Here is a 24,639-nt window from a genome sequence, read left to right as displayed (position 1 = left end):
TTCACATACCCTGGGACACCCCTCCCTCAGCTGGCTTTAAAAATGCTCAGCTGAAACCCTTCAGGGAGTTCACGGTTTTCGGGGACATAAGGCAATCATTCTCCTTGCTCAGCTCAGCAATAAACCTTTCTCTGCTCCAACCTCTGACATTTTGGTATTTTCTGGCCTCACTTGCATTCAGTAACATGACTGCAACAGCACATTACAGAATAAGCCTGTAAAACGTGGAACAAACACCTTCACTCTACCTTACCACTCTTCTCCCAATATACTGACATCTCTTCTTAGAGAAAAAGTCACCTTACCAAGGAAAACACCACAAAGAATAAACAAGTTTAGTTTATTTTCTCCGCACTTGTAAAACACTTAGGACCAACATAGGGGGAAAAAACCTCCTGTGAAAAAAGTTACACTTACAAAGCAGGTCTGAGAGGGATTAGTGCCTTAGCCCCGAGAACTACAGCAACTCTGATTGGTCCAAGGACGTGAAAAGCTATTGGGAGAATATAACAGGAGGAAAGACAATGAGAAATCACTGAGGAAGAGGGCCTCGAAGAGGGCCTCGAGGGGGAACTGGAGGCCGGGGAGTGGGTCTGGGTGGAGGGAGGGGCCCTCGCTGGTAGCCGTACGGTGGAGGCCGAGGTGGGCCAGTGTACCCGTGTGGGGGCATCAGTGGAGGAGGTCCACGCATACCATGCGGAGGCATAGGACCTGGGTGGCCTGCAGGGAGAGAAGGAAAACTTACTAAAAACAAATGAGTTCACATCGGGACAACGGAGGGAGACGATAGACAGAGAGACAGTGAAAAGAAGTGTAAGAAAGCGCAGGGGATGGAGGTGTGACACAAGAAGCTGTAAGAATAAGATGTGTCAGGATGAGGGAGGTGGCCAGGGCCTACTCACCCATGGGAGATCCAAACGGAGGCCCTCGGGGGGGCATGCCCATTGGAGGAGGTCCAGGATGAGGCATTCCAGGTGGTGGTCGGGGCGGTGGCTGTCCCCCAGAGCCAGGGGGCCCGGCATGAGGGTGTCCTAAGCCATGAGGGCCATGGTGGGCCAGCTGCATCTGAGACATTCCTATGAGGACAAAACAGACACAAAAAGGAGACAAAAAGTTAGACAAGAGGACAAAGAAAATGAGCAAAGAAGAGAAGAAAATGGAGAAAGAAGTAACATCAGAAAGAAGAGACTGGAAAATAAGTCTGACAAAAAGGACCCCTTTCCTTGACTCCATTCCAGGAAACAAAACAACCAACTACCCAATCAACCCCTCCCACCTCCCCGGCCCTTCCACGGCTCAGGCCCTGTAACAGTGCTGCACAAGTATGTAACAAGTGGGGTGATTATTCTGTTGACAGGACTTGGAAAGGTAACAGAGATACTGTCTGAGCAAAGACCTAATTCTAAAGGATGAGTAAGAACTTTTCAGGTGGACAACAGAGTGGGAATAGAACATTTCAGAAAGAAAAGATTAGCATGTGCAAAGCACAGGTGTGTCCAACAGCAAAGTATGTTATAGGAAACCCAGTAACCCGGTGATCAGGAGCAGGTCAGGGGCAGGAGGCAGGTCAGGAAGAACCTAGAATGCTATGGTACCAGGTTTGGGTTTTACTCTGTAGGTGAAAGGGAGCAACAGAACAATCTGAGCAAGGGTGTGTGACCATGTGTACTTTAGAAAAATCACTCTGTGAAAGTTGATCAAAGGTAGAGATAACTGGAGTCAAAGTGTCAGTTAGGAAATTACTACAATACCTTAGGTGTGAAATAGTGAGGACATGAGAGCCTGAACTAGGGCACTGGTGGCTGGGCTGAGGCCAGAGACATTGAGACTTGGTATTAAGAAGGGGTGATAGGGAACAGTCAAACATAGCTCCCAGATTTCTGAATCAAGACCAAAAAACAAAGAATACTAGAGAAAGAGTAAGTTTGAAGGGAAAGGGTAGAAAACTGGAGCTGTCCATTAAATAGGAAGATTAAGGGTATGGGATGTTAATAACCACAGAACAGAGACACAGACCTGGGAGGCACAGGTGTAGGAATAATGGAATCATGCAGAAAAGAGAACCAAACACAAAACCCTAGTACAAGCAGAGAAAAGGGAGCCTACTTAGGTGGCTGAGACTGAGGAGTCAGAGAGATAGATGAAGAATCCAGAAAAACCCAAAGAGACAAGATTTTCAAACAAGAGAACCTGGCCAGTTTCAAGTACAGCAAAGGTCAAACCAGAGAAGGAGCAGAGATGTCCCCTCAACCTGGCACTAATGTAGAAGTCAAAGAAGAGAATGGAAGTAAAAGTTAAGGAAACAAAAAACAGCAAGTATAGTTTACTCTTTGGTAAAACTTAAATAAGAAAGGAAGATAGGGTGGTAGTTGTTAAAGTACACAGAGTAAAGCTTTTAGTGTTTGTTTTTATAAAACAATGTCTGAAAGACACGAGGACCTGGGGGCTATCTATTACAGCTGAAGGACAAAGGAAAGCAGTGTGTCTCCTCTACCAAGCTCATCCCTCTCCTTTCCAGCAAAGAACACCCACCTGGATGTGGCATCCCACCCGGTGGAAAGGGGTGAGGATGTGAATGTCCGTGTCCAGGATGTCCAGCCCCTGGGGTTCCGGCTGATGGGGGGCCATGTCCTCCAGCCCCAGGAGGCATAGGTGGTGGTGGCATGGCTGGGGGTATCCCAGGTGGAAGTGCTCCAGGAGGTGGTACTGGGGGTGGGAAGGAGCCGGGAGGAGGCATCCCTACAGAGAAAATGGAGAAAGAGTTAATGACAGTGAGAAGAGAGTGTCTTTAGAGAGCTTGTTCCAACCTGGCCTCTCTAGGCAGGATGAGCTCCTTTCCCCTCCTCCCAACCCTCTATAGTCAGAAACAATGTTAGACAACTCAAGCAACTTCAGCCTTCTGGGGAAACTCGACAGCTTTCTTCCCACCACCATCATCATTCCTCAATCCCTTTCTCATTACCTACTCACTCAGTGCCTCCCTTTTCCAGGTTCTTTTTCCTTCTTCCTGGTTCCACCCTCACCCCCAAGCCCAAAACATATTTTGAATCAAAAGCTTTACCTGGTGGGGGTAGCCCGGACCCCAGTGATGATACCACAGGATTGGGAGCAGAGGGTGGAGGGGGTGCATCTGCAAACAGCTGATGAGGGCGGTCAGCCTGGGAGAGCGGGTTCTGTGCTGCCAGAAGTCGCTCAGCTGCTGAACCATGGCGCTCACCCTTAGAGTCCTTCTTGAAGGCATAGGACACAGTGATTGGGCGGTTACAGAGGTACTGCCCATTCATGGCCTCAATTGCTGCATCCGAAGCATCAAATGAAGCAAAATTAATAAAGGCATAACCTTTGGAGTTGCCTGTGTCAGGGTCCCGCATAATCTTGGGGGTTTGTAAGATGACCCCAAAAGCACTAAAAGTATCATAAAGCAACTTCTCATCAATCTCTGGGTCCAGGTTCCCAATGAAAATGTTGGCCCCCACATCCAGGTTTTTGTTGTGAGCTGATGCCTTGTTCACTCGTATTGGCTTCCCATAGAGTTTGATCATGTTCATGATCTTAATGGCATAGTCAGCATCTTCCTCACTCAAGAATTCCACAAAGCCATAGCCTGAGGAAGTGGAAGAGAAGAGGTTAAGAATTTTAGTGAAGTGACTCAAAATGGGGTATTCGCCTTCTATAGCACAAAAAACAAAAAATAATAATCTCACTCAACTGAAAATCGTTCCAAAAACAAACTGTGAGCTAGGCTTAAGAAAAAAAAATCTTAAGCTTGCTCATTCCAGAAGTTATGAATACCACTGGGGCCCTCCAGAAGCAGTCTGTCCCCCCGATATACATAATTGCACTTCGTGCCATGTACTCACCTTGGTGCTGACCAGTGACTCTATCCTTTGGCATGTGGGTGTTGACTACTGGTCCTGCCTGGAGAAATAGCTCCCACAGCAGCGGTTCACTAACCTTCTCATCCAGGCCCCCCACGTACACAGTGGCATCTGGAAGACAGGATTAGGAGGTCAGGGCAGGGATGAGAATATGAAAGGAAAGAAGTAGGTGATGGGAACATTAAGATGAAAGCCAGGCAGGGAAATTAGGGGTGGAGATGGGATATAGGAGCAAAGAGAAGGCGAGGAATAAAAACAAAACAAAACATGACATTACGTTAAACACTTACACCTCCTCCTTTACAGAAAACAGACTTAAGTCTAACTTAGAATTCTGGTGCAAACTCTCTTTGTAGTTTAATTTTTTTTTCTTTTTTGGAGTGGGAAGGCGACAGATTGGACATAGATTTACACCTACAGGCCTCAGCCTGCACCCATCCACCCCGTCCCCAGCCGGCATCACAGCCGGTCTCGCGCCCTCCAGGATGGTCCAATCTCCCGCCCCGGCGGAAACACTGCTGGCCCTAGTCGGGGCCCCCCAAGCCTCCTAGGCCCATTCCGGGGTAGTTCCCTCCAGTCACCCTGGTTCCGCTCAGAGATCGGCCCGGCCGCCATGCCGATAGAGCTCCCGCCGTCTCCAGGCAGCTGTTCCGCCCTCTGACCTCAGTCACTACTTCCACTTCCGGGGCGAAGGCGGACGTGGAGGCGGTGGGCGGGGCCGCGGCAGGGGAGGAGCCGGAAGCGGCCGCGGACATCTTAGGACCCGCGGAGACTTGAAGCGGTCGGGGTGACGGCGTTCTTCGGTTATTGGTCTTTCGCTAAGTGTACGGCTGTGAGCGGCCCGGGCCGGGAAGGCTGAACGGAAATGCTCGGACCCTCCTAACGCAATGCTAGACGTTAAAGGATCCCAGTGCTCCCAAAAATGTAAATTCAGAAGCGAAGAGAACAGAACTTTACTTTTCGTACATTTTGTATCCTTGTTTCCCAGGAAGGGAAGGGGAAGAAATCCTCAACCTAAGGACTCGTGGGCTCCCCCCGGGCATGGAGACAGCTGTCCACCTCGGCCCGCAGAGTTTTGGGTGGATGCGGCCTCACAGCCCCGGTCTGGGCTTTGAGGTATTACGTTTTCCCTCAGGGAGGGGGTTGCGGAATGTCTGAGCTCGCCTAGTCGTCATTGCACATGGGGCTGAGGGGAACCCGAGGCTCAAGAGATGGTCTGTGACCAAAGCTGAAGGGTGACTGACAGTGAAGCCCAGAGGTCTCGGTCTCAGCCTCCAGGGCGCACCTCGGCCCCAGCAACAATGTCACTCTGCTTTTGCCCCATCTGCACGGGAAAGAACCCAGTTTGCCTGCAAATTCTGCAGGGCCTCAGCAGACCTATCCCTTATTTCCTTAGCAGTAATACGGTGGGCACTTCCCTCTCCTGGGTCACACCCACCCTCTGCCCACCACTCTCCTACCTAGTTTTCTTTATTCAGACACAAGAAACAATGCCAGCACTGTGTATAAATACTGGGCTTTAATGAACTCTTTAAATAGGAATGTCACAACAAAAATACACAATCGGAAGAGAGAGTGTCTCCCATATCCACTCCATACCCATAGAAAACGGTAAGGGAAGAAATACAAATTGGAATTAAAGAAGCAGCAAGAGGAGGAGGAAGGAGGTCTGTAGGCCATCTTGTTGGCGCTGATAAAGGGTATCTCTCATCTCACAATTCACCAGCTCAGTATCCAAAAGGGCTGGAACTGCCCTAAAAAAAAGAGGCAGTCATATTCTGGATTGTTTTTGTTTAATTCTTCAACTCACAAGAAGCTGTCCATATAGCTATATTGAGGAACAAAACAGGCCAGGGTAAGAGTTGGATAAGGTTAGCACCACCCATCTGTAATGGAAAGTCCGTGAGCTTAAGGGCTGGCATATAAAAGCTGAGGCAGTAAGACCAGAATTAAAAAATGGGAGGATCAGACAGAACTTCCTCACCCCAGACGACCCTTGCCCATGAGAAAGGCAGGAATTTCAACGGGATTGGGAGAGAATGGTATCTGGGTCTCTTTTCTTGGAGTGACCCTCTGGAGATATTCTTGCTGTCCATTTCTTTAATAACTCCTGAAGATGGGCTAGTTCATCCTGGAGGTCAGAGATTGTGGGAGCTGAGAGGCCCATCTGGGGAGGTGAAGCGAGGCAGAGGAATATTATTGCAGCTCTTGCTGTCAGCTTCTAAGATCTGTCCACGACTTCTGGCATCTTTAATTCTTTTCCCCCTCCAACTCAGCCCTAGATTACACTTGATATAAGCCGTAAGCAGTTTCCCCACACTCCCAAACCTATCCACTTTGATACTAGCAGGAATGGTACCTCACTTCCCAGTACCCTCACCCCCACCCCAGCTCTTTGCCTTTCCAGCTTCTGGAAACATCTGGTTTCTCCTAGAACATCTTGTTCAGCAGTCAAACCCATTTTCCCACTCCCAGTCCCTGTCTTCCCTTCTCACCTGGATCTCAGGCCTTCCCCTCAAGTAGCAGCGTCTCCAGAGCCTGATCTGGGGTCCCAGATATCCAGGCAGCAGCAGCCCCGGGGGTAAAGGGCAAGCTCCCCAATGTGAGGGGAGCCCCCACTCCTGATCAGCCAGGCTTTCAGAGGAGATAGCAGGTCGAGGGAGCCAACGAGAAGAGACTGCCAGTAGGGAAGGACTGTCCCGCCAAGGACAAAGCTGATTCAGGGGGGTCAGGGCCCCTCTGGAGAAGAGCCACACAGAACTGGGGGGTCCAGGAACCATGAAGCTTGGCTGGGGGGGAAAGAGAAATCAAGTGGCAACCTAGAAACCGGATGACCCTAGTTTCCCCAAACTGTCAGGAAGGAGTATGTCCATCTGCCACCCACTCAGCACTGCATAAGTGATCAAACCACAAGCCTTCCCCTGAGAACTCTATCTACTCTGCTCACTAGGCGTCACACTAGGCCTCAGGACTGATAAAAGTTGATTTTAGGGAAACATAAAAATGTGTGCATGAGACAGGAAGACTAATGAGGAGGACAGAAAAGATGCCCTTGTGATTTCTAGGGTTTCTGTCTTCCTGGGGACAGTCAGGGACTGTAAGTGACAGCTACAGAAGAGGAGTGGGGAACTCAGACCCTGCGTCTTTCTTCTCCCCATTCTAGTAGTTTGAGCCTATGAGAAAGTCAAAGGAATTTAGGAACCTTAAACACCTCACCTGTTGTCTAGGGAGCCAGGAATCTGGGCAGTGTTCTGGGTCATAGCCAGGATTATGGAATAGTAGTATCTGTTCATTGCTGTAGCGTAAATTCCAGTCCCAGACAGACAGCTGCAGGTTAACAGAGTTCCCAGCTGGGGGCTGGGAGTACCCTGCATTGTAGACTTGTGTGTAAGTGTTGAACTGAATGGAGGAAACAAGAAAAAGGATGGTTAAACAAAAATATAAAAATTTTCTCCCAGGTCTAGAAAGAAATCATGAAATTTTCATCTCTTACTCCAAGAATCAGATGTAGAATGAAACACTCCAGTCCTGAAAGTGAGCACCAACTTCCCCCTCTCCCATCCACAGACCTCACTTTTCATAATCAAAACTGAACTTCAAAGAGTACTTCTTAATGGGTGTGGGGGGCATGGAAGACAAGTCAAAAATGGAAGTCACTGACCTGTCCACTCTGCTTTCCGCGCTCCCAGGGAGTATCTCTCAAGAATGTAAGGGTGTCAGGAACCCTGACGCTGTCGTGAAGAGCAAGAAGGAAAAACTCAGAGAACTCAAACTCAGCTGGAAACTGCTGGAGGAGCTGCCAGACGCAATCAAGGAAAAGGAGAAACACTGGGGCCTGAGAAGATGGAAATTAAGAGGTTGGAAGGGATTATGGGGACCAAAATGGGGAGGATAACAAAATGACAGGGGACGAGGGACACAGGGACCAGGGGACACTAAGGAGGTCAGGGAACAGAAATCTCAGTTAAGGGTGGTAGGGGGTTGTGGTCATTCACTCATCTGGGTCTCCCTTCAAGCTCAGCCCAACGTCAGAACCCTTTGGACTTAATTCACCTCCAATGGGTTATAATATATAATTTTCTCGTCTCCTTACTTCTTTAGTAATACCTGCTCCCCCCACCCCAATACCCTTCCCAAACACTCTCACCTCTTCACTGGCCCCAGTTCCCCCAAGTCGGGTCAAGAAGGGATGTCCAGCTGCCACCCACTCTCGCTGCACTAGTGATTGGAAGCCGAGCAGTGTTCGGGCTTCAGGGGCTGAAAGCAGCTGGACGAGTGAAGAGAGGAGGCCATTGAAATCACGATCACCGCGCTCTGGGTGATAAAGAGGGAGAAGGGACAAAGAAGAAGGGCCAAGAAACTAGGACAGAAGAGAGTGAGAAAAGGAAAGAATAAGTGAGGGACACAGAGAGAGAAAGTTTCGGGTAGGTAGGATTGAGAGGGCACATAGAAATGAAGAGAAAACAAAGACCTTGAATGATTCACTTCATACAGTCCACTTGGTAGAAATCCCCAGCTTCACATGTAGGAAGCAGAATCATAAATGTCAAACCAGCTTCCACCTCAACCCCAATCCCCATCCACTGATGGAAGGGCAGGAGCAGAGAGCTGAGAACCCTTCTGTGAGGGACCACAGTCTTAGTGGGGAGGCAGAGGTAGCACTGAAGGATGAGTTGGTGCTGATGGGTAGTTCCTAGCAAAACAAGAGGAGGATGCTAGCACTGGAAGGGGACAGGGAAGCTTTATAGGTCTCCCTCCCTGAGCAGAATCCAGTCAGGTGAGTAAAGGAAAAAGACAAGGAATGGAATAGATTGGCCCAAGAAACTCACCTTGAAGTACTACAGAACGAACCCTGGATGTCACTAAGACCGAGATGTCACTGGCCTTTCGAAGACAAGACCTGGAGGGGCAGGGGAGGAAGAGGAGAGGGGAACAAGAAGCCCAGAGGAAGGGAGTGAGGGGTCATGGGAAACAATAGAAGCAGATTCTCTTCTCCTTCTAAGGAGCAACGAAGAATAGTCTTCTTGGTAAACCAAGGAGAAGAGTTAATGGAAGACCATTTAGGAATCCAAGTTAACAGAAGGATGGGAAGGGCTGAATTATAAATCGTGGCTAAAAAAAAAAGGAAGTACCTGACATAGTCCAACCATCGTGTTCCTTCCAGAGCTGAGAGCCATTTATCCTCAGCTACAGATGAATCTGAGAGAGAGCAGAGGGGTCAGGAGGGCAAAGAGCTCAGGAGAACTGGGGATTCAGCATCCAGGGTTAAGAAGGGTTACTAATCAGTGGGGTAGTGGGTGCGTAGGTCTCGGGATAGGAATGAGAAGTAACTGTAGATGGCTATGAGGTTTCTACAATTAAGCTGTGGTGATGGTTGTACCACATTGTAAATACAATAGAATACATGGAATTGCACACTTAAGATGGGTGAGAGGTAAGTTTTATGGTATATAAATTATATCTCAAGAAAGCCGTTTAAAAAAAAGAATGTGTTGGGGTCAGGAAGGCAAGAAATCAGTGAGTCTGTGGGAGATGGGAGTTGAGCAGAAAACTGGATCATGGGCCTGAAGGGGTACCATCTATAGCAGGCAAGAGGGTGAAGCAGGGTATGATCAGCAGGCCTAGGGGTCGGGGTAAGGGGCCAAAATTCATCTCACCAGGCAGGCAGAGGGCCCTCAGCCTCAGGTGGGCAAGCTGGACATCTGCGAGACCAGGCAGCTCGTCCGCAGTGTCTACCAGGACAACGTCCGAATGCCCAGCCTGGAGCATCGACTCCACTGCTCTGGAGGGGAGGGAGTCAGAAAGTAAGGGAAGGTGTCTGCCTTGAACATTTAGCTCTTGATTCTTCTCACCCGCCCTCCCCTCACCTGATATCCTCCTTGTTCGGGTCGCTGGCTGTATAGAAGCCGCCACAGCGGAGAAGGTCACTGCCCCCAGGGTGATGCCAGGACAGGCGCTTCACATGGATGAGAGAAGGATCACCGCGGGAGAAACCCAGCCTCACCCTACCCCTGCCCCCACACTGACTTCACGGGGATCCCCTCCCTCCACATCGACCCCTGACCTCCATGACCCTCTAATACCCACCCGTTACCCTGACCCTCACACTGACCGGTCCACGGCCCTGATGGAAGTGGCCAAACGCTTTCCTGACCTCACTGTCCAGGGTTCGGTGAGGGACCCAGAAGTAACGGGGGAGGCTGTGAAATTGAGAGTTATGTCACAGCTTGGCTCAGTGACCTCATTATAACGCAAAGCTGTTCTTACAAGGAAGCTACTTAGGAAGGGATCTCTCGGAGGTAAGGGGGATAGCTTTGTGGATGTCCTCGGAGACTGGAGCTTGTGGGAAGTCCTAGTTTTAGAGCATCAGAGAACTGGGGGAAGATTGGGAGGGCGGCAGGGGTGGGGGTGGACGGAGGGGTCACCTGGTGGCTACGTCGAACCTCTCATTGACAGTGCTGACCCTCCAGCCCCTGGCACCCTGCTTTTTCCGCTCAGTCTCCCAGTCTTCTGACGTCTCCAGGAGGGGAATAGGTGGTTTCCTGGAGCCAGAACTCCGGCCTAGAGCAGGAGGGAGGCACAGAGGAGGAGAAAGAGGAGCCAGAGACAGCTTCTCAGCTCTTTTGTCTGCAGCCAGCCTCTGCTTTTTCAGACTCTACCCTTTCCTTACCCTAAAGCACCCTCGCTCACCAGCCTTGCTCAGGGTTATCCCTGCATACTGCTGGGCTTGGCTGCTCCGAGCTCTGGCTTGGACAATGGCCATGGTCACCTGTGGAAGAAAGAACACCCCATCCTTTGGCTCAGACTGAAGAAGTGAAAAGAGGGAAATGGGGCTCAGGTGTGGTTCCACTGTCTTTGCCACCAGCAGAGAACAGTGAAGACAGTGCCCAACAAAAGGCACTTCCACGGGCCATGGGGAACACATCTGGAACCACAGAATCACAGGATGTTCATTCCAGGAGGAATCTTAGGAATAATCTTATCCAGCCCTCCCTGTTTGTCAAAGGAAGACACTTGCCGGCAGTTACTCTCCTGATGATTGGCAGAGCTGGGCTAGAATTCAGGCCCTTGCTCTCATAATACTCTCATTACACTGTCATTTTAGCCTCTCCTTGAGGAGCGATGGATGAGAGGAATCTTGGGAGATCGGGGGCTACTGGGCATTGCCAGGGAAAAGATCCCAAGGTTCTAAGGGGAAGGGGGTCCTTGGGTTGGAGGCCTCTCACCTGAAAGGCCTGAGGCTCTAGTCCTCCAGCCTCAAAGCCAACTCTGAGTAGCCGGAAGTCTCGGCCATGAATCAGAATCTCCTCAGGGATAAATTTAAGCAGGGACCCTGGACGGAGGAGCTGGACTCGAGACAGGCCATTCACTGAAGTCAAGAGTGAGAGAGCAGTGTAACGCTGGATCTGGGTCCCTCTGGGAGGAACTCATCCAGCCCATCCCACTCCATCCACTCAGGCCGTCCTCTGAGAGTAGAAGGGTAAGGAGGGGTTCCAACACCCCCAGGGAGCCCCCTTGCCAAACCACCACACTTACCAGCCTCTAATCGTCCAATGTTGGCCAGGGAAAAGTCATACTCACTGCTCAGGGGAGGCTCCTAGAAGAAGCACGTGACTGATGCTGACGGCACCTGAAGCCTCATTCATTGCCCTAGTTCAGCTGCCCTCACCTCCCTAGAGGTCGCCCCCCTGGACCATCCCGGATACTCACAGAAGACAGCCCTTAAGCATAACTCTCACTATCTCACTTCCTGTAATGTTTGCCTAAATCTTCTGGCCTCTCTTACCCACCTCCTGCTGGCTGTCCTTTCCTCTGTCCTACCATCTCACCTGACGCCGCTGCCATCCACAGGGCTGGAAGGTGACCCTCAAGTTGGTGCAGATCAGAGTTCCAGGCAGTTCGGGTTCCAGCCCCTTCCTCACCCCTGGGGCCCATGCTAGGATCTGCTCCCCTGCAGGGCAAGGAGGGAAGTCAGGTCTGACTGTCTGCAATGCTGCCCACACATCCACTCCTCTCAGACAGGAGGATCTAAAGGGGGAAGATTAAGATCCTGCCCTAACCTCACTAGAATGAAAGCTTAGGAGACGATGTGTATTCTTTTGCTCCAGAGCCTAGAAAGCTCCTGGCACGTAGTAGGCACTCAAATATTTATTGAATAAGTAAATGAGAACAGGAGTAATGAGGTCAAAGAAGCAGAGGGACTATCAAGGTCCAAGCTCCCAGCCAGCCCTGGACAGAGAAGAGAGCAAGCCTCAGGCTGAAGCACCTCAAGCCAGGAGGAGAATAGAGGCATCCGTAGCGAAGTTTGAAGTCTTTTGGAGATCAGAAGTATTGGAAGAGCATTATTACCTGGGAGGCATCCAGAGGCCAGGCAACTGCCAAGCTGACGACTCCCGGGCTCTGGCATCCCGCTCCCCTGGACAGACTTTGGTCCAGAGAGCTGCAAAGGGTGTAGGGTTAATCCCCGTGCCTCTCCAATCCTGGGGTCTGGGGTTACTTCAGCAGCCACCTTTGAAGGCCTACACTCATAGACTCTCAGGGGAAACTGAGATCAGTGGCTGCAGGGAGCTCAGGACCAGGGTTGGCAGGTACTAAAAGGAGGGGCTGGTTAATGGATAATGAGACGATGAACTTGAGACTGTGAAAAAGACCAAGCTCCCTCAACCGAGGTCGACGAGACACACCCTCCTCCTTCTCTTCTAGATCCTTTTCTTCCCTTTTCCGCCTCCACATCATCCCCACTCACACAGTCTTGCTAATGCCCTCCTCCCACAAGCCCAAGTTGCTTCTCCTTACCCCCATCTCTGGCTCCTCCTTCTGGGGGGCGATGTTGAAACTCTGGCCCCGGCCCCCCCACCACATTTCTCTGGCTCCATCCGGTTACGGAGCGGTCAAGGGTGGGAAGCCTCGAGGATGCTCAAGCCTCTCGGGGAGAGAGACTGAATCCTGTAGTTGAGAGGAGGGAAGTCAGGGAGAGGGGCAAGGGGAGGATTCAAGGAAAAGGAGCATTTGAGGTGCACAGAGCACAAGTTGGGGTCTTTCAAAAGGTGTGTCCAGCCTGCTAGAGAAGGCTCCTCTGGAAACTTCAGTCGACTCTGGAGAGGGCGGGAGAGATGCCCAGCCCCTTAAAGGAGAATGCACACAATTTTGGAAAAGTGGAGAGGAAGTGGAGCCTGAGAAAGGTGAGGGGAAATGGGGAACTGAGATAATACCCAGATCCCCTTCTCTACCCCAATCCCAGATCCTGGTCTCTGCCTGTTCATGATCATTGAAGACCAAGGGGAGCAGTAATGCTAAGTGCTAAACTGGAGTCATTTGGGCCATTTCTCAGGGCTCTCTCAGAGTTGGCTTCCCTGGGAAGCTGGGCTTTTTTTACGTCTTCTAAAAAGGGGGTGGGGTGGGGAGGGGGTAGGAGGAATGTAAAAGTAGTTCAGGCCTCCCCGACAGACCTAACAAAAGTGGTTGGGAAGAAATAAATGGAAATTGGCCCTCAGGGAATTTTTGCCTGGGGAGGCCCAAAAACTGGGGAGTGGGGGCGAGTTAAAGTGTTTCCGTATATCCTGCAGGGTGCCGTGGAAAAGTAAGGAGAGGAATGGAAATACCTGTGGGATGCAGACACAGGTACAGGTGTGTTTACATGCAAGCTCTGGGGGCGGGGGTGGGAGGCCCCAGGAAAATATCTTACCGCTTAATCCATCAAACACACATACACACACCAACCAAGCGGAAACTAGAGCCCACTCCAGGTACCAGAGCTCTCCCTCCAGCCCAGACACAAGATCTCCAAATTAATGATTCATGTTAAGGACTTTGAAAGCTGAGGGCTGGAAACCTCTGCTCAGTGCAACAATCCCATTCCCCCACCCTGCAAACTGCACCCCAAGAAGCAAAGGTGGGTGAGGAGGGCAACCCAAGAAGCAAAGAGGGGTGAGGAGGCACCAGGAGGGAAGGAAAGGAACTGTAGCTGTCGGTGACTGGGAGTAGGAATGCAAATATCTACTTTTAGGTATGATCAAGTCAGGAAATAAAATACGAAGTAAGAGTTAATGAGCTGCGGTTTTATTGATTTTGAGTCTGTACAGAGGCAGCAGTCCTTAGGTGGGGGCCCCAGTTTTCCAAAGTGACACTCAACTTTCTCCTCCCAGCACACACACCCTTCCGGCCTCAGCTTTAAAAGTTCCCTGTCTTGGCTGCAACTATGGAAATAGTGAAAATATTGTGAGACAGGGAGTTGATCTGGAACAAAGAAGCATACACCTGCTAGGAACGTGGCCCAGAAGCCTGATTCTAGAAACCCTAAAAGCTACCACGCTCCCCCACCCCCACCTGCATTTTATGGGCCTCAGTCACATGGGGGAAGAAAATTCTTCCCAAGGTCTGTGGCAATAGGAAGAGGTGTGTACCACAATTTAAAAATCCATTATCCACTTTTCTTCCCGCCTCCACCCTTCACTCAAAAGTGTTCTTTAATACTTTGAGGTGTAGGAGCAGCAGAGATACAGAAGGGAAAAACATCCGGGGAATGGGGGAGTCAGAGGCAGAAAAAAAGGGAGACTTGGATCAGCACCTAACCAGGAGTGCAAAGTGGGTAGCAGCTGGGGGTTAAGTAACAGGAGGGCCACCTCTCACCGCCCTACACACACCCAGTGGAGGTTAACGGATGAAAGGAAGGGTGGATAGACAAGAGGCTGTGTCAGATTTTTCCATTTTCAGAATCCTGGTCTGGTTGCAGGTTTGTGCCAGGAGTGAAGGCTGCTGGGAGGGGCAGCTAGAGGAAGGAGGTGGAGCTGAGTGACTCACAACATGAGTCACAGATCCAGTTATAAGCACAGAAAGAGGCCAAGGTCCTCCCCACCCCAGCCAGCTTCCAGTTCTGTTTGCTACCACCCCTCACCCACGTGGCCAGCGGAGGGAGGTGGCATGGAGGAAGTCTAAATGGGGAATGTCATATTTTGTTAATCAGCTTAAATACAGGGGGCAAAACACTGATTTGCAGACCCGGTATCAACACAGTGAGAGAGACAGACTGCCGGTATGCCTCACTGGATCTACAGTTGAAGGGCCTGGAGGGAAAAGGAAATTAGAAAAACCTGGGGTGCAAGTGATTCCAGGCCAGGAAGGGGCTTCTAATTCTGTCTTCTCACCTGTGGCTGTGTGTCTGGGGCACTGACTCCTAGGAGAAAGAAGAGGTCAGAGTCCAGAGGTGTTTGAGTAACTCAGGGACAGTCACCTTTGAATCTCCTTTATTGGGAACAAAAAAAATGTGACTGGACCCTTAAGACATGTCGTTGTTTAGAAAGTAGTAAGAACAACAAAAGCTAGGTCCTCATAAGTCATTCAGAACCAGCTCAGTATCAGCTCCCAAATGTACAGTAGAGTCTGCTAACATGCTTTATTGGCCTGTGAGCTTTAGTTTCACTTGAGAAGAAACTGAGCCAAAGGGAGAGGGAGGGTGCTTCCCTCCAGGCCCTGTACAGCACTGAGTTTAACACCATCTGCACTCAGAAGAGAGACTGAATCTTAAAAAACAAAACAAAAAAAACCACTTCATATATTCTTTTATCTTGTTGGTAGAATCCAGTATGAGGGGACGACGTTTGGTTAAATCTTGTAACTCTCAATAAAACCAGCACAGATTAAGGGAGGAATGTGGAGGCCTAACCTCTAGTAGACCTGCTCCGTCAGTGGGGTGGAGGGTGGAGGGGGAGCACTGTCTTAAGTCAAAAGGGGAAAAGTTAAGAACCCTGAAAATCTCCCCTCTCCAGTAAAAACCCCAGTAGGTATCCCAATGCCCTGGATTAAAGAAACTAAGTGCACTTATTTCAGCCTGAGAGATGGTACCACCCCTCAGCTAGGGCTATGGGGTCTGCCTCCCTCTTCACCCACACACCCCTCCTTAACTAAGGAGTTGTGGCTCACTGAGTGCACATCACGTACCCATCCTCCCTTCTCCCCAGCACAGTAACTCTATAAGCTCTCCTCTTCCACCTCCTCATCCTCCCCCAATACCACAAACCAACCAGGTTCTGTTTTAATTTCCCAGGCATAATTTTTTCACCACCCTCCCATGCCACAACCCTGTCAAAGAGTAAAACAAAACAGACTTTACTCATCCCTACGGAAAAACATCCACTGACTCAGGGTCCCTCTTCTTTAGAATGAAGTTTTTTTTAAGATGCCTCAATAGTTACCTTCCCAAATTAAAAAAAAAAAATATATATATATATATATATTTCTTAATAAAAAGCTATAGGGCCTAAATAAAGCCCCATTTTACCATACTCACCCCTAGGCCACCCGCAGAATTTCCACCTTTTTTATTTGAAAAGAAGTCAAAAGGAATTGGGATTGGTTACTTTATAAATCAAACAAAAACAAACATGACACAAGGCTTCCGGTTTTGTTCATTTGTCCTCAGTTTTTAAAAACAAAAGTATTAACTAAAATCTAACAACAGATCATATCCAAACACAGCAGTCCAGTGGAGAATCAAAACTTTCCTGGTTTTATTCTCTGGGAAAACTCCTGGTCTGTTTCCGTTCCTATTGGTCCAGGCCAAAATCCTATGATACAGATGGATGCCTCTGGGCAATCTAGGAGAGCTGAGCAAATTCAAGGTGTGAGTTTGAGCCACCTGTTGTTTGGGTGCATGTTAGGTGATAGAACTTCATAAGGTGTTGTTATAACCCCAGAAACAAGGTGAGGTGAGCAAGGCACTCGCTTAGGGCACAAAATTTAAGGGGTGCACAAAACCCCAGTAACCAAGATACTATTTTAATGCAGTATTTTTTGAAAATCGAAACTAACGTAAAAAAAATCCACAATGAACAAAGTATCAAAATTTTAAATAAAGACAAGATTCAACCCCCTACTTTCTCAATTCAGCTTTTCTTTTCTTTACCCTTATCCCAGTCCTGTTGGATCCTGTCTTAAGACTTTGATATTTTGTTCATTATGGGTGTTTTTTGCAATCATTTTTAAAAACACTGCATTAAAACAGCATTATCTTGATTACTGAGTTTTTCAGTACCCCCTTAAGTTTTGAACCTGAGGGGAGCCCTTGTCTCATGAGTCCCAGCCCTGCCCAGAAATATATAAGTACCCTCCTTTGGAACCTGTCTCCTTTGACCTTGCTGCTTCCTTAACACCAGTCTATTTTCAAATAAAAGCCTAAAAATTCATAGCCACAGGAAGCGATTAAATCAACAATCGGGTTTAGAAAATAAGTGACTTTCAAGTTTGTTGAGGAGAAAGGAAACTCTAAACTGAGCAGTTCCAATGGACAGGACAGTCTTGGCTGGCTTTGTCACCGAGGCGGGGAGGTGGGATGACAACTTTCCTTACTGGGCAGAAGCAACACGTGGCAAACATGAGCTCCCCCAGCACACACACCCAGCCCAGGTCTGCCCTGGATCCGATGTGGGGACTGCATTCCACAGGATGGGTTATGAGTACATACCTCAAAGGAGAAATCCAAATACAGAACAGTAGCCCCAGTTAACACTCTGGACACTTAAGCACACTTATTCCCCTTCTTCACATGCACCTAGGAGTGTATACAATTGCATAGTTGATTTTTTCCCCCCAGGAAAAAAAATTTAAAGAAAAGGGAAAATTGGCCCAGGACAGGTCCTCCAGTTTAAAGCTCTTAGAAATGGTGCTGGCCAGAGCACAGGCTGTCCAGGCTTGGGCTTTGTGCAAAATGCAAAGGAGCTCCCCGTGCTGTGTCCACAGGCCCACTCCCATCTCCTGGGGAGAAGGGACGGGTCAGGGAAAGGGGGAAGTCCAAAAACAGATCAGCTCATTGGGAGTAGTCTGTGATCTGTGGTTACAGTTCACTAAAATATATTTCTCTAACTACCTTTTTATAAATTGCCCCCAGCCCCCACCCCAAGTTTCAACATCAGTCCTATTATAAAAAATATCTCTGCTTACAAAGTATTTTTTATTATTTTAATAAACTAACCACAGATTAAGGTCAGCTATGGCTTAACAAAAGAAGCCGGGATGTTAAGTTCATTCTCCAAAAGTAGAGAGAAAGGAGAAAGAATCACTTAAATAGGAAAAAAAAAATCATTTTTAAAAATGTTTTTGCTTGCTGGGGTCTTTTTGTTCCTTTTCCTTTAAAAAAAAAAGTCCAAAAAATAAGTTGCTTTCTACAGAAACGCAGCAGCAGAGGATGGTAGTGCTCTATTTAGGTTTTTGGTTTTGTTTCCAACAGTCTGGCTAAAAGTCTGTCCTCCTACACCCCTCCCAAGGCGTCCTCAAACCCTAAGGTGTGGTTATTGCTAAGTAGTTAAAAAAAGATCACCTCTGCATCAATTCACCTGGAGAAAATTAAACACGCACAGCTGCTCTTCTCACCACTCTCTTCCCTTCCCCAGAGGGAACTTTTTTTTTTTAATAAAATTAAATTCTTAAAAATCCCCCAACCTTCTTAGCTGAGCTCAGCCCTCAAAAAGGACGAGGAAAAGACAGGGGGCACTCAGTCGGCCATCTCTCAAACTAGAACAGATGACAGATGGCTGTTCAGAAGGACATAAAATTTAAGAGGAAAGATTCCCCTTTTAAGTTCCTCCCTTTCCCATCTTACTAACCTGATTCAAGCTATCCCCCTCCTAATAAGCACCCATGAGCACACATTATTGCCTTGTCTTTCCAGACCCTGCAGGAGGAAGAATTCATCCAACCCTAAGTTTCCGCTTTAATTCAAGTCAATAGCAAATCTGTCTAATTTCCCAGTTTCCCTCCACATTCCCAACTCCACCACCATGTGCTTTTTTCCAACCTGAAAGAACTTTGGTCTGTTTTTTCTTTTATTGACTGAGAACCTCCTTTGCCTGTTCCTCCCCAACACGTCTACCCATCTCCCCACCCCCACACACCAAAGCTTCCCCCTCCCCCCTGACGACTTTCTCTTAGGTCCTGGGATGGACTCGAGGGGTTATGACACAGAATTACCATCCTTCCCCCCGTGTACTTCCTCAGTCCCTTCATGTCAAGATCGGCAGAGGACCAGTGCAGCCCTCAAGGCACCATCCAGCCCTGGCCTGCTCTTGCCAGCCTGGCAGCTCCCCAGAGTATACACACTTAAAAGTCTCTAGCCAGGCTCCCACACACGACTGCATTTGCCCCATCAACATGGGGCTGGGTCTTATGAGCCAATTAGTTGAGCTTAACTCTGTGTAGCCCCCTTGCCCACAGAGGCGTCCCCATTCAGAACCTGTGCACCAGCAGCTCCCCAGCCGGTTCACGCTCCCTTCTCCTCAGCTCTTCCCTGTAACAGCAGGAGCAGAAGTTGTTTGTCTCAGGGTGTCCATAGAAGCTGCAGTTCGGTTGTTTGCATTTGGTCTGGGTTGGGGGGAGCCCCCGGGGACCTCCAGCCCATCCGTCTGGCTCAGGGGGCTCTCTGTAGCCATTGCTATAGGAATCAGCCACGCGGAAATGGGGTGGTAACAAGGCACCCCTGTGAACGCCATCCTTGGAGTGACTGCCTGGCTCCAGAGAAGGGATGCTGTCCTGATTGGGGTGGGGTCGCCCAGGAGGGCACTGTCTGGGGAAGGTGGCATATGGTGGTAGGCTCCCCCCACACGGCCCCCCTGCCAACTGCCTCCGGGGTTCCTGGCAGTGGACTCCACCCCCCGAAGGCCGAGGGATAGTAAAGCCACCAGGGTAGCCAGTGGAAAATGCCACTGCCTTGGACTCTGCTGGAGGGGCAGCCAGCAGCTCCTCCCCACCATCTGGCTCTGGCTTTTTGGCTGGAGGAGGCCCACTCCCTACCCCTCCATTCATGATCTTCCTCTCTGCCTCCTTCTGCTTCTGCTCTGCCAGGAATCTTTCCTCAGCATCAGAAAGGTAGCGCTGGATCATCTCCTCCTGATACTGGTGACGGTGACCCATCTTCAGGGTTCCAACAAAAATAAACTTCCCCTCCCCTTGCATCGCAGTCCTCAGAATGCTCAGGCTTTGCATCACCTCCTGGCTATACTTGCTCCCTCCATTACCAACAGACTCAGACGTGGGCTTCTCGGATACAGGCCCATCCCCAGCTGCCTCCTCCTTGCCGCCCTTCCAGCTCTTCAGTGAGTTCTTCTTCTTCTTCTCCAGCGTCTCGGTGCCACCGCTAGCCCCCGCCCCCGCCCCACCGGGCTTAGAAGCCTTGCTGTGCATCAGGCCCCCCATGTTCTTCTTGAGCTTGCTGCCCAAGGTTTTGCCAAAGCTGCCCAGCTTGTTAGCCACAGAATCTGCTCTCTTCTTGTCCTTTTCCCGATCTCGCTTCGACTTCTCTTTCCGCTTGCTGCCCTCGTTGCTGGCAGAACTGCTGCCAACTGACTCCTTGTCTGATTCCCCAGACTCAGGAGTGGACCGGGGCTCATCTCCAGCCGAGGCTGTGGGGGACTCCGGCTGGGCCAGGGGCGCCTGGAAGAGACAAGAGCATGGCTGACAGTTGTCCCACAGTCTGGGTTGGGGGAAGCCCCCAGGAACCTCCAGCCCATCCATCTGGCTCACAGGGCTCCCTGGACTTAGCCAGGAGGAAGAGGGTGGTAGCGAATGCTTTCCCAGAGTGACTGCCTAGTTCCAGAGAAGGGCTGCTGTCATGATGGGAGAAGGGTCCCCCAGGAGGACACTATCCTTCCCAACTCCAGTCAACTCTCCCGTGGGACAGGGTAAGATGTATCTAATATGTAACTTTTACCTCGCTTCCTGCAATTTCACTCCCTTTTGTAATAAGGAGATATCAAAACAAAGGCTGACTGCTCTTCCAGAACAATGCGCAACCACCCAAACAAATGGCTTCTGGGTGAGGAGGGAGAACATTCTACAGACACTAGAACGTCCTTTACTATAAGTTCCTCTATGCCCAATTCTGCCCAGAATTAATCTCAAGGAAGTCTTAAATAATCACCCCAAGTCTAACCATTCTGCATCCCCTCAACTTTTAGACGTTCAGCACTGGAGTCCACCAGTTTGCCTTTGCTCCCGTGTTCCTGTTCAACGGCTAAGAGTGACACCATCAGAACCTACCAGATCAGGAGCTCTTTAAGCTATTCTGTCTCCGCTGGTCCCCAGCACGGAGGTCTATGTGCAGAGGGCTTGGAGCAAAGTAATGACAACCTCAGACTTTTCTTGACGACGGTGTTTTAGTGTCAGAAAGCAGAGCTTGGTTGGAGAGCAGATACAACGGGCACTAACAGGTAGGAAGTCAGGGAAAAGTGTCTCTTGGAACTTACCTGGTATTTCCCAGTTATTCCTAACCTGCTGAATCAGAAGCCACTGCTCGGCAGAGACTCAGGAGGAGACCACCACATCTCCTTGTTCCCCCGACACGGAAAGTGAGGACACGCAAGGGCGGGCGGGGAGAAGCCCTTACCTGAGCGTCTGAGGACACAGGGATCCACCTGACATTCATGTAGCCATGCAGCAGATGCAGCTTGACCTCTAGGGACAGGATTACACTGGGAAAAGGAGGGGAAAGAGAATTTAAATTTGTACTGGGACCTTTAGAAAGCCAAGGAGCATGATCCAGCTGGGGGTAGGCTGGGAGAGGGCTACCCAGCTGGGACCTCAGAGAGGGTCGGGTTTGAATTAGAGCTCCAGCAATTACTAAGCTTTATGACTCTGAGCAACTCACTTCAACCTTCCTGAAACTCACTTGGGGTTGACACTGGGTAACATCTATCCTGTAGGGCTATTGTGAAGATTAAGATAATATTTGGAAAGGGCCCAGCACAGTGTCTGGAAAATAGGACACACTAAACAGGAGCCGTTGTTGTTTTGTTGTAAATATTACTTGGAAGGAAGGAGTTTCTGACAATTAGGTGAGAACTTATTTAAAAAGTCATAAACTCTGGGTTTTTTTAATCAAAGGCTCTCAGTTGGATCAGTTTCAAGAGCCCAAAGAAGGAGGCACTAGGTAAGCAGTAAGGGAGGGGCTTTCATATTCATAAGCTCTTCACAGGAAGCTGAGGAGGCAGGAGGAAACCAACTTCTGGGAGGCAGGTGGCAGGAGGGGAGAACACATTATTCTTGCTGTTTAAATTCCAGAAAGGCAAAATCCAGAGCACACTATTTGGTCAACTGTTTAAACCCCTTCTACATGGGCTGGGAGAAGAAGTGTGATTTGATTATCTTGATTTTCTGACCACTGTCTGGGGATCCTGCAAGAACACCTGCATGTTGTAAGGAGATCCCGGGACTCCAGGCTCTTTCTCAGGGAGAAGCAGCAGCTGCGCGCTGCAGAGTCCCGCTGCCCAGCCCGCCTCCCACCTCTCCACCTTCCCAGAGACACCGGGATGTTAGGGGACTGTCTCTGCCTCCGGGCTGGGGAAAGTCCCTGGGAGATAAGCCCACAGCTACAAAGCAGATGAAAGGCTAGGCCTGCCTCACCTGGCCAATCGGACATTGTCATTGTCATCTTTGCCCCACTCCCAGCCCTTTCCAGGGTCCACAGCAAAGTGCAAGGGCAGCAGCTTATGCTCTGAATCTGTAAGTGGGATCACAGCTGGGGAGGAAAAACACACGATCAAGGAATCTCTTGAGAGAGGAAGGCAACTGAACACAGATTGACTTCACTAAAAAGAAGGCTGAACCGTAACAAAGGTCTCTAACTAGAGCCACTTCTCAAGTCTTACACGTGAATTACCTCAGCATCAAAAACTAACAGGCACGGGGAGGGTATAGCTCAGTGGTAGAGCATGTGCTTAGCATGCACAAGGTCCTGGGTTCAAGCCCCAGTACCTCCATTAAAAAATAAATACATTAAAATAAAAATAAATAAATAAATAAGTAAGTTCCTAGTTTCCTCCCAAAACAACAAAATTTAAAAAAAAGAAAAGAAAACAAATAAAAATTAACAGGAAGGTTTTCCCTTACTACCAGCACACAATTCAGGCCACTGATCTCCACAACTTCCCACCAGTCAGCCAGCCGGCCAGTCAGCACCCATGATGTTCTTGCCAGTTAATGCAGATTCAGGGAATTTAAAGTCATTATTAAGACAAATATATTAAGACCTTCATTTGGAAGCTTCTATGACCTTAATATATAAGCTTTTTATTCCAGAGCAGGGAACAGGGAAAACAGGCTATTGCGTTTTCCCCAAACGCAATTTTTTAAAATTTTAAAACCCCAGTATATCATCTTACAGCTGAGGAAAACAGTATCAACATGCTTGTCTGGGCTTCCATGTCACTTCTTTCCTCCTACACTCTGCCTCATTTCAGTTCTTCCAAGTGAAAATAAAGCAGACCAAAAGACACCAGAGACACAGACACTGCATCCCACACCTTGTTCCTTGGCATTCTCCTTCTGCTCCATGGACACCAGTGCAGAAAAGTGGGCCTGATCGTAGGCGAGCACCAGAGGGGAGCGGTGACACTGGCTGGCTGGGGCCTCCAAGGGCAGATAGATTCCCCCAAAGGGAATAGGGGCAAATGCTGCAGGAAACCATGGAGATGATTATTAAGGTTATATTCTTGCCTAGTAGGACACGGCCCCACCCTACTCTGCCCCTGGAGCTCTCTCATTCCAACCCACGTGTAATAATTCCTTCCTAGAAGTCTCGTTCAGTAACCCCAGCCGCTTCACTCTGAATCTCTTGAGAATTTTGCATTGTTCTAACTTATACCTTGTTTTTTCCCCAAGGGTCTACATGTCCCCTTTCCTGCCCTCCTCCCAGTGCTTAGCCCAAGGCTCTGCAGACAGGGATGCTCAGGGTAGAGTGAGGACTGACTCACCTTCCCCTCCGGAGTCCCTCAGCATGGTGTCTGCCACGACGACTATGGGCCTCCTGAGCACATGGGCAAGGACGAAGACGTGGAATTCTTCTAGGCTCTCGTACACAGGCTCTTCTGAACTCTCCACCCTAGAGTTGCAGGAGGGGAGAGAGTGGAAGGGGTGCAGTGGAAGGAGGAGGGAAGAAAACAAAACAAGAGACCCCTGAAGACCAGTTCTGCAAAGAGGAAAAAAAGAAATGCCTTTCCGTTTTTTCCAGTCTTAAGGCTGCCATAGACGTAGCTGATTATCTTATGCTACCATGGCTGTTCCTACTCCCATTTCACAGATGAGGAATCCAAGAAAAGCAATGTGAAGGCTCTGGGGATAAAGCAGCGTCAGGAATTGGGAAGTAATTCCTCTCTTCATACCCATCATGTTCAGCCACCTTCCCCTTCTCTTCATCCAGCAGCTCAACACCCAAGAACTGTGTAGCCTCATCCTGCTGACTGTACCCAGCACAACCACCCACACCCCACACGCATCATGTCCTACCCCTCCCAAAAAAGAAACTAAAAATCCCTCCTTCTGTGTTCCCTTACTTGAAGAACAGCCTCACCCGTCTACATCGCAGCCTGATCAGAAACCTGAAGTATTTACTGTCCTTTATGTCTCATCTTCAGTTAATCACCTGGCTTGACCAAGTCCCTCTCTTAAGCGGCTCCTGCACCTGTCTCCTCTGGCCTATCTGCGACCCACCACTCCTCACACCCACGGCCCCTCCTTCCCAGATTACTACTTCAGTGTGTCCAAATACAGCAGTGCTTCTGTCACCCGCATACTCACGATTCAGTGGCTTCCTGCCCCCTAAAGCAATGTTATTCAACCCTCGATGCTTGCCACAAATGCAGATTTCTGGGCCTTACCTCTGTCCAACTCAACTGGACTTCCTTAGGGTGCAGGTCCAGAGTGTGCATTTTAAACTATCCTCCCAGATTATTCTTATATACAATAAAGTTTGGACAGGTTATAATTTTTAACTTTTTAC

General features: G+C 49.3%; 3 protein-coding genes, 1 long non-coding RNA gene and 1 other non-coding gene across 17 annotated transcripts in view; 2 read left to right on the top strand and 3 right to left on the bottom strand.

The window, feature by feature from the left end:
• Positions 1-323: 323 nt before the first annotated feature.
• Positions 324-4,811, bottom strand: SF3B4 (splicing factor 3b subunit 4). The gene is made up of 6 exons (XM_006216919.3): positions 4,460-4,811; positions 3,861-3,989; positions 3,062-3,604; positions 2,533-2,739; positions 903-1,076; positions 324-720 (listed from the first exon to the last, which is right to left on the bottom strand). The coding sequence occupies exons 1-6, from the start codon at positions 4,491-4,493 to the stop codon at positions 533-535; spliced, it is 1,275 nt and encodes a 424-aa protein (XP_006216981.1). The 5' UTR covers positions 4,494-4,811; the 3' UTR covers positions 324-532.
• LOC140688130 (uncharacterized) lies at positions 4,789-24,620 on the top strand. The gene is made up of 6 exons (XR_012062894.1): positions 4,789-4,994; positions 7,568-7,735; positions 9,782-13,060; positions 13,445-13,505; positions 20,822-21,073; positions 23,523-24,620. It is a non-coding gene; the product is annotated as an uncharacterized lncRNA (long non-coding RNA).
• On the bottom strand, positions 5,379-12,814 carry MTMR11 (myotubularin related protein 11). Its single transcript, XM_015250114.3, is given in 18 exon segments — positions 5,379-5,912; positions 5,914-6,045; positions 6,374-6,667; positions 7,095-7,277; positions 7,540-7,713; positions 8,026-8,192; positions 8,708-8,778; positions 9,011-9,077; positions 9,536-9,660; positions 9,746-9,834; positions 9,991-10,078; positions 10,304-10,439; positions 10,569-10,647; positions 11,105-11,247; positions 11,415-11,475; positions 11,708-11,829; positions 12,228-12,318; positions 12,675-12,814. Coding segments are annotated over 18 exon segments (2,142 nt in total). The 5' UTR covers positions 12,741-12,814; the 3' UTR covers positions 5,379-5,858.
• The window catches only part of OTUD7B (OTU deubiquitinase 7B), a 52,795-nt gene continuing 42,071 nt past the window's right edge, over positions 13,916-24,639 (bottom strand). For all 13 annotated transcript variants that reach the window (XM_072946703.1, XM_072946711.1, XM_072946700.1 and 10 more), the window contains 5 exons: positions 23,615-23,742; positions 23,165-23,314; positions 22,266-22,380; positions 21,250-21,334; positions 13,916-20,297 (listed from right to left, as the gene is read on the bottom strand). In XM_072946703.1, coding sequence (XP_072802804.1) covers positions 19,095-20,297; positions 21,250-21,334; positions 22,266-22,380; positions 23,165-23,314; positions 23,615-23,742 — 1,681 coding nt within the window. In that variant the 3' untranslated portion in view covers positions 13,916-19,094. The remainder of the gene's footprint in view (positions 20,298-21,249; positions 21,335-22,265; positions 22,381-23,164; positions 23,315-23,614; positions 23,743-24,639) is intronic.
• TRNAA-AGC (transfer RNA alanine (anticodon AGC)) lies at positions 22,549-22,621 on the top strand. Its single transcript has one exon. It is a non-coding gene; the product is annotated as a tRNA-Ala (tRNA).

Source organism: Vicugna pacos, chromosome 21 (genome assembly GCF_048564905.1).
Source record: "Vicugna pacos chromosome 21, VicPac4, whole genome shotgun sequence".
Lineage (NCBI taxonomy): Eukaryota > Metazoa > Chordata > Mammalia > Artiodactyla > Camelidae > Vicugna > Vicugna pacos.
This window is presented reverse-complemented; position numbering and strand designations above follow the sequence as displayed.

Excerpts from the sequence above, each read along its gene's own strand:
- SF3B4 (XM_006216919.3), bottom strand. The coding sequence starts at position 4,493 with ATGGCGGCCGGGCCGATCTCTGAGCGGAACCAGG. Across the intron at positions 3,990-4,459 it reads GATCTCTGAGCGGAACCAGG|ATGCCACTGTGTACGTGGGG; the intron begins GTGACTGGAGGG and ends CCTGTCTTCCAG. Across the intron at positions 721-902 it reads TCCGTTTGGATCTCCCATGG|GCCACCCAGGTCCTATGCCT; the intron begins GTGAGTAGGCCC and ends CTCTCCCTGCAG.